The 13553-nt window shown below is 37.3% G+C and overlaps 1 protein-coding gene across 1 annotated transcript in view; it reads left to right on the plus strand.

The window, feature by feature from the left end:
• Positions 1-13553, plus strand: part of DENND1A (DENN/MADD domain containing 1A) — a 462953-nt gene that overhangs the window by 198825 nt on the left and 250575 nt on the right. The window contains exon 7 of the mRNA XM_008568329.1: positions 3192-3245. Coding sequence (XP_008566551.1) covers positions 3192-3245 — 54 coding nt within the window. The remainder of the gene's footprint in view (positions 1-3191; positions 3246-13553) is intronic.

The following is a 13553-nucleotide window of genomic DNA, read 5'->3' on the forward strand; positions in this document are numbered from 1 at the left end:
ACACCCCCATCATTTGTCACATAGGCATCAGAACAGGTGGAGGGGATCTTTTCTATATTTCAGTTACTGGACTTATCTAATCCCCTACGTCAAACCCTTGTCACTACTTTCATCAGAAATCTCAGATGGACACCCCCTTGCCCAGGTATTGATTATTATCAAAGAGCTATTTTCCCTATGTCATGGGGCCTAAAAGTTTTAAAAATTTTTTCTTTCAGCTTCATTAGAACTATGTATAATGTTGGTATTCAGTGACTAGAAAGCTGTTTGCCCTTCTAAAGAAAATTAATATTTCTTATAGTTTTTTTCAAAATGATAAAATTGAAAGAAATATTACTTTAATAATTAATAATAGATCTACCATTTTATTAAGTTCCTAATTTATACTAAATATTTATCTCTAATGTGCAAAACAACTCTACAAAATAGATATTAACATTCCCATTTCATAGATGAGGTTTAGAGAGGAAAGGGTACTTGCCCATCCAAAGTCTTGTGGCTAATAATTGATAAGATTTGGGTTTTCAAACCCAGGGCTAAATCCAAAGCCTGTGTTCTTCCCACTCCGCCATGTGTGTTGAGACGAGGGAAGGAAGAGGAAGGAGAAGGGAGGGAGGAAGGGAGCAATGAGTGAACAAATTTACAGAAATTTTTGCTCATTTTATTAGAGCATAGGAAGGAAAGAAACCTTGATACAAAAATTCTCATAAGGGAGGGGGACTGTCTGGAAAAGATAAACAAATGAGCTTTAAACCTACTTCAGTCTTTGCTGTATAGTTAAGCAATCCTGCCTTTGTCTCTGTCCTTTTTCCTAAGCAGCTTGATCTTGCCGCTTCAGACTGTAATGACATCCGACAGGTAGCTGTGGAGTAGCCTGGCTGGGTCAGCAGCTGCTGGGGAGGAAGGGCCACTTTTTCCCCCAAATGGCTGCACAGGCAGCAGTGCCTGCCAGGCCTCAAGGACAAGCCATCTCAGGGGCAGGAGGAACTGTTGGGGTGGTGCAGCTGTTTCATGCCAGTGGTTTCTAGGAATGTTTCTGACCTCTCCTGGTCCTCAGCATTTCATGGGCGATGGAGCAAGACAGAATCTCAAAGGACAGCCTAGAGACTACTTGGTTTTGGATTTGCCTTGGCTCACTATTTGCAATCCATTGCATCTGTAAAGGCAGATATTTTTTCTTTCCTGTTCACTAGGAACTCCTCTCTTTATATTGCATTTCCGATTTCGAAGGGCTAGTCTCATCCAGATTATAAATCCTGAAATGTTGATAAAATGGCGATCAAGAGGATATTTTTATGTGTCTCATATAGGTGTTTGAGAAAAATAGAAATGTAAACTAGCAGTTGAGAGTAATAATAATTTTACGTCAAAATACCATTTATTGAATGCTAGACACTTCATATATATAACACTTATTCTTCACAACAGGTTTGAAGTAGATATTATGATTCCCAATTACAAATTCAAAAACTGGGTTTCTGTACTATTAAGTGAAGTTGCCTAAGCTCACATAGCTATTCAGTGGCTGACTTTCTCTCTGTGCCACACCATCACCAGATGGACATCCCTTACTGAAGATTTTCTGAAACTCCCTTCTAGCCATTGGTGTAGAAATATCTCATGGAGTCAACTTTGAACCTTGTATTTTACTTTTTCTATTTTAATCCTCATTAATTGTTTACTAGTTCATGTAACATTTTCCATGTTACACCATCTCTATGGTAATATTTCATGGGTAACATTTTAGCTTAGACACATAGATATCGAAATAATATATTGCAGAAGGTTTTTAAATTATCTTTTTAATAATTTTTTTGTTTTTACTTTTTAATTTATTCAAGTTCCTTTAGCTATGATTTGCACATAAAAAACACAAGTATAACAGTCTTTTATAGGGGAAAGAGCATAGCTCTAGTAATACAGACCTGGTTTCAGTCCTAGTTCTGCCATCTACTAGCTGTGTAACCTTAGACTGACTACTTTACCTCTCTGAACATTAATTTACCCATTTGTAATATGGAGATATCTATCATAAAATTTTTTATGAAAATTAGAGATAATGTTTACAAATATCTGACATAAAGCCTTCCATACAACAGGTGTTCATTAATTATCTGTTGACTATTAGACAAGTAGCTTATACTATTATTGTTGTTATTGTCATTATTACAATTGTCCCAAGGGCCTTTCATTTCAGAAAGCCTATACAACTCTTTCTTCTAAAGATCTACTTATATTGCATTTACCCAAGAATAAGGACAGAGGTGAGGGAGGGAGGGGAACTTCCTGAAGTGTCACTTGGGGGTCCAGGTTTGAACTTAGGCCATGGCTAAGCTGACCTTCTCTGCATATGACCTTTCCTGGCCTTTGCACAATCCCATCCTTAATTGGCCATCACAAGGCTTTTCCCATTCCTGCTTGCCATTGTCCTCTGAGTCTTTTAACAGTAGCAGAGGAGGTGTCATCAGTTCATCGTGTTGTCATTTAACTCAGAGACACATGCTTGTTACATACATGGAGATGCCTCACTGAAAATTCTTTGAAGAGGTCGATTTTCAACTCCACTGAGTCTCTAGTTCCCTTCTCTGGAGATCCCACTGGAAGTCAGGAGGCTTATTCACAGAGTGTGCTTTGTGGACTGTTTCTCCACTGTTCGCTATCGGCAGTGGTCTTAGCACATGAGTACTTATAGTTGGAGCTGTCCTTAACATCGCTTGGGCCTTCCAGGCAAATTTTGGCAGCAGTTTGTAGATGAATGTAATCTCAGATGCTGACATGAAATGGCGGGTTTGGTTGGTAAAAACCATCATTTAGTGAATCTAGTAATATTTGGTCCCCAGGGTCCACTTGCCTTGTTGAATGATAAATTATAAAACCAACAGCTTTCATGTGTTCAGAAACATGCAAATTTCGTTGGGAATTTAGCCTTTAACCCCTTTGAACTCTTCGTTTATATTTCCTAAAGATGTTCATCTTTTGTAGAAAAGAACTCCATCTACTGAACTAATGATTTAATGCATATGGTTTAATTCAACATTATCCAAAGAAAATATTCCATTGATATTTCCTATGAGTGAAACTGTTTCCTCATCTGAGTAAGGAAATACCTTCTGATCATTCACTTGAATTCTGCGTAATGTGCTTATTACACATTTTTGCAAAAATAAATAGCTTTGGTTTTTCTTTTCCAGCATTCTTATTTTACTGTGCCTGATACCAGAGAACTTCCCAGCATACCGGAGAATGTAAGTACTTGGGAAGAAAAAGTTAAAGTTTTATTCCTCTCTGTTTTCTATTTATTTATTTTTTTTAAATAACAGGATATGTTTAAAAATATAATTATAAAAATCATAACCATAATTTTAAAAAGGAATATGTTATAAAAACAAAACAAATATAAAAAGCAAAATTCATTGTAAAAGCAAAAACAAATAGAATATTCGCAAAGTATAGAAACTATAAAGAAAAGGAGGGATCAGTATTCATACTTCTCAAAGGTAATTACCTATTAACATGTTAATTTCTCATTTCAGTCTTTCTAGAATGTATTTTTTACATAGTTAAAATCACCTATTACATGAGCATCTTTTTCATTTTCATGCATAGAATCAGCTGTGTTGAGTACATAGTATTCCATTTGCTATGCAGTTTACTAGCCATTCTCTTGCTGTTGTATATTTAGATTGTTTCTCATTTCTGCTATTATAAATCAAATGTTTCTATTCTATATAAAGAATTTTCCATATAGTGGTTTCTTTATTAGAGATTTACTCAAGTGGAATTACACATCTACTTCTTACACTTTTATACTCACTTTTTTTAAAAAGATGACCGGCAAGGGGATCTTAACCCTTGACTTGGTGTTGTCAGCACCACGCTCTCCCAAGTGAGCCAGGGGCCGGCCCTTATATTCACTTTTCTGAGAATAAAATAAAGTATGTGTGGGTAAAGTGTGAGGACCCCCATCTCCACCTTGTAAGGACTTAGGAGCAGTGAACTAGAGTGTAAGAGAGCAGAAGGTTAGTGTTTGCCCACCAAACAAGCTGAGTGACATGTCTAATCTAGCCTTATGACACATTTTCACAGTGTTTTACTATGCTTTTAAATAGTACTATGTAGAATCAGATATAGAATAGCTATCACTGAGACACTTGATTACTTTTTTTAAATTGTAGTTAAATGTATGTAAAATTAAAATTTATCATCTTAACCATTTTTAAGTATACAGTTTAGTAGTTTAAGTACATTCATATTGTTGTGCAATCTCCAGAACTCTTTTTATCTTGCAAAACTAAAGCTCTGTACTCGTTAAACAATGACTCCCTATTTCATTCTCCCCACAGCCCCTGGCAACCATCATTCCACTTTATGTCTCTATGAATTTGACTACTCTAGGTACTTCATATAAATGGAATCATACAATATCTGTCCTTTTCTGTCTGGCTTATTTCATTCAACATAACACCTTCAAAGTTTATCCGTGGTGTAACATGTGTCAGAATATCTTTCCTTTTTAAGGCTGAAAAGTATTTCACTGTGTGTATATATATGTATATATACACACTACATTTTGCTTATCTGTTTATCCATCAATGGATGCTTGGATTGTTTCATATTTTGGCTATTGTAAATAACACTGCTTTGGGCCGGCCTGGTGGCGCACTGCTACAGTGCGCCGCTTGGGAGCGCGGCGGCGCTCCCGCCGAGGGTTCGGATCCCACATACAGACCGGTTCCCGTTCACTGGCTGAGCGAGGTGCGGCGCAACACCAAGGGTTGCGATCCCGTTGCCGGTCCCGGTCCGGTACGGGTGCGACACTGAGGGTTGCGATCCGTTGCCGGACACGAAAAAAGACAAAAAGGAAAAAAAAATAAAATAACACTGCTTTGAACATTGGTGTACAAATATCTGTTTGAGTTCCTGATTTCAGTTCTTTGGGATATATACTTGATTACTTTTTTAAAGTACTAGAATTAGTGGTATATTTTTCTATATACCACTTACTGTAGATTCACAGAAAGGAAATTCTTCTAAGTGTTGTCTATAGAGCAGACAGATTACAAATGTCAAGTAATCAAACGTAATTGATGAAGTTAAGCTGTGGTATTGTGATTAGGTAATAGTCGTAATAAGTTGGGATTGTAAAGCATACACATAAAGCTTATTATGTATATGATCAGGCTAAGGAAAATGTCACTTCCTTTTTGTTTGACATTAAGTATTAAAAAGTTAAGACCAAAGTTCTCATTTCAGCAACATTAGCTGGTGTTTGAGAACTACTGATTGTCAAATGATGTATTCAGCTGTATCTCTCCCTTTGCTTATTTACCACTCTTAACAAGCTTAGGTGGTAACTACCATCATTATTCTTATTTCATATGAGGAAATAGAAGCCCTGAAAATTTAAGTAACATATTTAAGGTTCTACAGCAAAGAAGTGGTAGAATCAGAATTCAAACATTGATCTTTCTGATTCTTGAGGCTGAACTCTCACATACTGGTATATTTTGAGCCCATGATTTTTACCTTTCATCTCAAAAAATTCCATTGAAATGATAAAAGAAGTGACAAATTAAGGAGAAAAATGTCCCCATAATGGCAGAAGGAGCCACCACAAACCAGAAAATTGGGGGATTTTTGTAATATAATGGGGAAGATCACTGGCTCTTGCCAATCAATTAAGTATAGACAATGGAGGAAACCCCAAAACACTGGGGAAGTCCTGCAGGAAGAGCAGAACCAGGGGTATACCCCGGACAAACAGCAAAAGGCTATTGAAGGATTATTTTCATATGCCATGGAACATTTGTCTAAATTGATCATGTACTAGATCACACTGAAAATTTCAAAAAGGAAAAGTCAAACTCTTATAGGTCACTGTCTTTTATTGCACTAAAATAGAAATAGAAATTAATAAAGATTTTAAAAATATTTACCTATTTGTAATAGCAGTTGGGTCAAAGAATATAAAAAATTGAAATTGAGTATTATTTAGAAACTAATCACAGTGAGAATACTAAACAACAAATACATAGGGGATATGGCCAAAACCACACATGGGAAAATTCATAGTTTTGAAAAAATAATGAACTTTACTTTGAATTCAAGGAGCTAGGAAAAGAATAGCAATAAGAAAACCAAAACTAGAAAAAGAAATTATAATTTAATTTATTAGGAAATGTTTTTCAAGTAAAATGAAAAAGTAAGACTTTAAAAAATTGAACTTTTTGGGCCGGCCCGGTGGCGCACTGCTGCAGTGCGCTGCTTGGGAGCGCGGCGGCGCTCCCGCCGAGGGTTCAGATCCCACGTACAGACCAGTCACTCACTGGCTGAGCGAGGTGTGGGCGCGACACCGAGGGTTGCGATCCCGTTGCCGGTCCCGGTCTGGTACGGGTGCGACACTGAGGGATGCGATCCGTTGCTGGTCACGAAAAAGGGAAAAGAAAAAAAAAATTGAACTTTTGAAAAGAATAATAAATAAAAGAAATAAATAATAAGTAAAAGAAATTTCAAACTTACTCCATAAAATTGAAAATTATGAAAGTAGAAAATTTTCTAGAAAATATCAATGATCAAAGTTGACCTAAGAAATAGGCAGTATGAATATAGAGTAATAAATTGAAGAGATTAATAATGTTCTTTTTCATCTCCACCCTTGCCCCTACAGATATATCAGGTTTAGGTGGTTGTATAGGCATGTTCAAGGAACAGATTATTATTACTTAAACTGTTCCAAATCATAGAAAAATGTTGCGCGTAAGTGCATCATACAAAAATGAAAGAAACGTCACTCATAATCCCCTTTTTTCTTTCCTTCCTTTTTATGATAGTAATAGTTTTCAAATTGTGCTGCCTGGAGCCCCGAGATTGCTTTGATTCCCCTGCAGGGTCTGAGGGAGACAGATGGCTGACTGACCAGAACACTGGGTCTCTGCTCCTGCTTTATTCAGAGCAGGTTAATTTCAACTGCTTAAATTGGTGGTTGGGTAATATTTTAAGACAAAAGTGTTCTTTTATTTTTAAAGTTTAGAAGCTACATTTTTAAAAACATACAGTGGGAATTATACCAAATTATACCTCTATAGCTGCTTTTTCTTATAGCACTATATCATGCACATTTACCTGTCATTAAAAATTCTTTACAAATATCTTTGTTATAAAAATGTCAACCGTACAGAAGTGCGTATAGAAAACAATGAAAGGCCCCCATTGCTACCATTCCTTCCCCATTACTAGTCCCATTCTCCCTTCAGTGTTTCAGTGTCCTTCTAGACCTTTCTGTATGAACTTACAGTATTATATGTGTGAGTATCTGTGTGTTGTAGACTTTTAAAAAACACAGACATGATACTATTGATATTGTTAGGCAACTCTTTTTTTTTTTTTTGGTCAAATACATTCTAAAAACTTTGTGTCTATCTACTTCATCTCTTTAATGATATTTTTATTTAATGTTATTTTTATTTTTATGAAAGTAATGAATATTAATGGCTTTAAAAATTATATGGAACCACGTAGTTGATGAAAAACAGCAATTTCCAAGTTCTCTGTGCTTCTCCTTCCTCAGAGGCAGCTACTTTTGGGTTTTTAGCAGTTGAAATTTTGTCTCCATATTTTTAACTGACATGTTCATATTGCCATATCTTACATTTCAGAGATCACCTATTAATTCTCCTAAGAGGATATTCCAAAAAGCTCATGGAAAAATAAAAGATAATATGAACCTTTCCATGAACTTTTTGAAGACCCCTCCTATGGAAGATGAGAGTTTAGAGCTTTTACCACCTCTAATCTCCCCTCCTCCAGAAACATACATGCACAAAAAGTAACTTTCACTCACATATTCCCCTCTCCCCTTCTCCCTCTATTTTTAGGAAATTTTCACATTGAATCAGTAATGTTTACATTTTAATGAGCTAACTGAAGCAGGTACTAATTATTATTACACTTCATTTCTTGTAAAACTTTTTGTCATATAAGGATTCTTGGATTTCATTTCTTCCCTTTTCTTTATTTTATTCCCTCGTTTTGGTGAAACATTTTCCAGTATCCTGAGAAAGTATTATGTTGGAGGCAACATTTTTAGAGTTTGCATGACTGAAAATTACTTTATTCTGCTCTTGATGGTTTGACTGGGTGTGGAATTCTAGCTTGGAAATGACTCTCCCCTTCAGAATTTTGAGGACGTTGCTCTGCTGACTTCTAGCTTTCCTATTTATTGTAGCGAAGAAGTCTTAGCTATTCTGATCCTGTTATTTTGGGGTGTTTTTTTTTTTTAACGACCCTTTTTTAGTCTCTTCTAGCATCCTGAAATTGCACAGTGAGCATTTTGCTGTAGGTCAGTTTTTATCTCTTGGGCTGGGCACTTGGTAGTCCTGCTCAATCCAGAAACTCATGTTCTTTATAGCTGAGAAATTTTCAAACATTATTTCTTTGGAAAAATTCTTTTTTTTTTTTTCTTTGGTGGCTGTCCAGTACAGGGATCCAAACTCTTGACCTTGGTGTTATAACACTGTGCTCTAACCAACTGAGCTAACTGACCGGCCTCTGGAAAAATTCTTTATTTCTCTCTCTTTTCTTTCTCTGGGGCCTCTGTGGTAGGATGTTAACTGTCTTGTATCAAACTTTTAATTTTCTTGTTTTTTCCCACCTATTTTCCATCTCTCTCTTTTAGTCTTCCCTCTACTTTCTTCAACTAATCTTTCTACCCTTTTGAATTTTTTATTTTTGCCATTTTTTCCTCATCTGATACTATTATTTTTAGATTTTAAAAATCGTTCTTCCCCCTGCATTGTTCTCTTACTCAGTGTTCCTATCTTCTATTTATTTTGTTCTGTGTCTTTTATTGAGAGGCTTTCCTCAAATGGCTGCCCCATCACATTTAAGAGCAAGGCAGTAAATGCTGATTGGAAGCTTGGTGTTCATTAACAGGGTTTAGTACTTGGCGGGCTTTACTGTAGGTGATGGATAAGAATTTCTGAAGCCTGGAACCAGTGTGGCTATTTTGGGGGCAGGGGGCTCTCAAATATTAGTAGCAGAACCTTTTCTTTTGGACTAGTCAATTTTCTCTTTCCTGGGCAGTGTATGCTTTATTACCAGTGTTCTGGAAGCTGAATGAGGGTAGTGGGTTAGAGTTGTCAGTGTTTCATATGTATATGTTCATTTAATCCTCCTGTTTTTGATTTAAAGCCCTGTCACCTGTCAGTTGTACCTGGTGTCCCCAGGCCTTTCTGGTTCAGTTCCTCTAGAAAGTAAACACTTACTCCTCTGGCCGGGCATGCAAAGGCCAGCTGAGCAGCTGAGTGAGCTGGGAGAGGAGCATCTTGGGATTGAATTACTCCTATTTTTATTTTACCTTTCCCCTCGCCTTTAGAGGTTCTAGGTGTCTCCATTTCCTGAGCTTTTCTGGAGTTCTGTGGTGCGAGGTGGGCTTGATAGTTACTGCTCTTCTCACCCACCCCAACCTTTGTCTTAAGCTTTTCTTTTCAACCCAGTCAGCATTCTTGACAGCTTGGGCCAGATAATTCTTTGTTGTGCAGAGCTGTCTCATACATTGAACAATTTTTAGCAGCATCCCTGGGCTCCCTTCACTACATGATGGCAGAATGTCCCCCTCCAGCTGTGAAAACCCAGAATGTCTCCAGGCATTGCCAAATGTCCCCTGACAGCAAATGGCTCAGGTTAAGAACCACTTTTTTAGCAACATCTGCTGTTTGGCTTTCAAAAATTTGACATCTCTCTTTCATTACTGTTTCTTCTCCTGTTATTTGGGGTTTATGCCTTTTAAAATTCTTTTACTGTATCAGGAGAAAAGAAAAGATAAATGTATGTTTAATGCACCATATTTTACTCTGGTTTTTTTTGTGTGTGTGTGTGTGTGACCCGTAAGGGGATCGCGACCCTAGGCTTGGTGTCGCCCGCACCGCGCTCAGCCAGTGAGCACACCAGCCATCCCCGTATAGGATCCAAACCTGCAGCCTCGGCGCTCCCAGCGCCACACTCACCGAGTGAGCCACGGGGTCGGCCCTTACTCTGTTTTAATTCTGCCTTCCCTGCTAATGGACATTAGATGGTTTCTAATGTTTTTCTGTTATAAAGTTTGCTATGATAGAAATTATTGTCTAGGTCGGGTTTATTGTATTTTTTTTTTTTTTTAACAACCAAAATTTCTTAATTTTAACGTATCTGAAAGTTCTGATAATTTCTTCATTTTCAACACCACAATTATTGGGATTAGAAATAATTTTTTAGAAACTGTCTTCTCCATAGCCTTACCTCCAATTCCTCTCTGCACAGTATGTCATCTCCCCTGCCCCCACCATTTTCAAAATTTACATTGCCTCTGCTGGTTTTGCTGCTAATGAACCAATTCCCTGTGTATGACCCATTGTCTCCTAAATCCTCCTTTGCAAACCAGTAAAAGGCTGGCCTTGTTTGTTTCTAAGCAGAATAGTAATACCAATCTGTCAGACTCCCAAGACACATGATTCCATTTTAATCCTTACAGGATTGAAAGGTAGGCATCAGCCCCATTTTACATAGAGGGAACCCGGAGCTCACAGACCTGAGGTTGCCAGCCCAAGGTCTGCTTGTAAGTGGGGTGTAGTGACCAGATTTGTAAGGTTTTGTTTCCTTTACATACCTCTACCTCCTTAGGATTGACTTATGACACTCATGAGGAAAAAAGGAAAAGAAATGATTTTTTATATCTCAAATACAAAATGAAGCAGGAAAGCTTTTTCTCTAAGGAGAATTTGAACTTTTGTAGGACCAATTTATGTGATTTTTGACATAGAATCACTATTGAACTCTAGTCATGTTGAAATTTGCATTTTAATCTCTTGGTGATTTTTCAAGGATTAATTTAAAATGACTACATTGCTGCATTGCAAATTGAAACAAGCAATAACCAGGGGTTGTTCATATGATATAATCTGCTGCAGTGGAAAGAACATGAGTTTGGGGAGACAGCCAGACACTGGGCTCCACCACTCTGAGACCTTGGGCTACTTACTTAGACTCTTCAGCCTCAGTGTCCTTCTTTAATAACAGAAAATGTGAGACATGAACAAAGTATTGAATGTAAAGTTCCAAGTACACTGCGTAGTATGACAGAAGTGCTGCTTTCAATGGTCCTTTTCTTTTTCCCTTTCCTTGGCTTTCCCAGCATCCTGGTCTTAACCTCTCTTGAGTTCTGAGTTGTGACTGAAGTTTAGGGAACATTACTCCCCAGAGTTTGTCCTTTCTAGGTTTTTGCTGACATTCTTGATTGTGAAGATCAATACTTTTCTTTTCATGGGGTGTATACTTCATGGAACCACAAAAGGCTCTTAGCAGAATTTCTGAAGGCTGGTGCAGCAAATGGAGTCCAGGGCTGTAGTGCATGTAATATAGGAGGTGTTCTGGAACCATTTATTGATTATCTCCTCTAAGGCACATACTCAACTTAAGAGAATAAACAATGAAAAGAGTAAATGGACTTTGGGATATGGAACTTAATAATATTCTGCCAGTAGATAATCATGTTCTAAATAGCTTAAGAGAAGGGTTAATGTAAGAAAGAGAGGAAGGAGCTAGTATTTATTGAACACTCACTGTGGATCAGATCAGACAGTATTTGTTATGTCATAAAATCTTTACAACAGCCTTATATATGGTTATTATCCCTATTCTGAAGAGGAAATGAAACCCAGAGATGTGAAGTAACTTGCCCAACCAGTAAATGCTGGGTCAGTCTGATCTTAAGGATTGACATGCTGCTGGGTCTGGGCCTCCAGCTCCATGGCTTTCTCTACCCATCTTAAGAAATCACTCACCATAGGTGTAAGTTATAGAATTAATTGTGTGAATGTTTGGTAATTGTCATCTCTCCTTCCATAAGGACAGGGATCAATATGTTTTTCATGACTGCATCACCATAATTAGCACTGTACCTAGAACATTATAAATTCCATATATAAATGAAATTAATGACTGAATGAGTGAACAGTTCAGCCACTCTCAGAAGAAGGAAAGAGAACAGTTGCTTTCAGTTGGCTTTGGGGCCAATTTGTCTGCAAGACATTAATGAAAAGCAAACGTGGAAAATTAATTCTTTCCATTTTCAGATCTCTGTTGAAGTTAATTTTCATTATTTCTACAATTTCTTTGTAAAAATATTTTCTTCCTTTTCACTGAAAAACTATCACTAAGTAATTGCCCATCAGGGTTTTCTCTGTCTAACACATGTAGGAGTGAATTTTGTGCAGGCAATAATTAAATGAGCATAAATCTTTATAAATTTTAAACAGTTGACCTGCATTTTAAAAAGTCACAGATCATGAACAGATATGTAGTAATAATTACTTTGTAAACTGGCTGTATAAGGGATTTTTTTTTAGTGGCCAGATTTTGAAGTTTACTTTTGGTTAATGGATAGTCATATAGACCTTCATTTGGAATATTAAACAAACCTGTCTTAATTATCTGGTCGGTGTCATACCAAGTGGTTAATGATGTAAGGAAAGCATTTAGAATGGACAGTTACACATAACATTGCCCAGACTCTACTTTGTCAAAAGATGTACCATGATATAGAAAAGATTTATGAACTCATCATGACTTTCAAAATAAACAAAGTTGAGGTGGTAGTAGAAGACCTATTATCAAATACTGAGATTATAGAGAATTCCATTTTTGCTCTTAAGAGTTGTCAGGTAATTGTTTATTCTAATGGTTTTTTCCATTCACACAGAGGGATAAAAGTTGACCTCTGGGTAAACTCTGCTTTCTTTCCTGTGATATACTTCTCTGATTTGATAGCTTATGTGAGTTTGCAGGATTCTTTCTTAGACAGATTATTTTAGAATCCAAATTTATTATTCTCTTTAAAGAATCCTACACAACTATGGTAATCAAAATTTTTTCTTTAAAAAGCAATCACTTGATGGTTTAAAAAGTTTATATTATGGTGAAATAATTTGAATAGGAGTTGTTTCAGGAAACAAGACCTATAGACAAAACCAAGCCTCTTGCCTTGGAAGCCTCCTCCAGACACAGTACAGTAAGTCTTTATCATCTGTACCATGTATGAAGTGGAAAGTCACAAAGACTAATAAAATGACAGACAGTGGGGCGGAATAGCATCTGTTTTGAAGGCTCCAAGGAGTATCCAGCTTAGAGTCAGTTCTTTGGTTTGAGGATTATCTCATTTCCCTAAGGTATTGAACATAAGACGCTTTCTCTCTAAGCCCCACTATATCCGCTCCCATCCCCAACCCATTCCAACCACCCCTGCACCACCACCACCCCCACCTGCTTCATAACCTCCGGCGTGGATCACAGGGAGCCTGAAGTCCCCAGCCACCTAGACTGGCACAGGAGCCAGCAGGGACAGTTAGAAGGGAGCAGCCATTCTGAGATTTCTCCTGGAGGGAATGGGGTTTTGCCAGGTTTCATTCCCTTCCTCTTTATCTGGATTTAGAGCCACAGAGGGTTAGCACTAGAAAAGACCATTGCCAGCATTTCTTTGTAAAAAGCCTAGAGAGTCTAAGGAGGTTGCGCATTGCATGCCT

The sequence above is a fragment of the Galeopterus variegatus genome, unplaced genomic scaffold, assembly GCF_000696425.1.
Source record: "Galeopterus variegatus unplaced genomic scaffold, G_variegatus-3.0.2 Scaffold400, whole genome shotgun sequence".
Classification (NCBI taxonomy): Eukaryota; Metazoa; Chordata; class Mammalia; order Dermoptera; family Cynocephalidae; genus Galeopterus; species Galeopterus variegatus.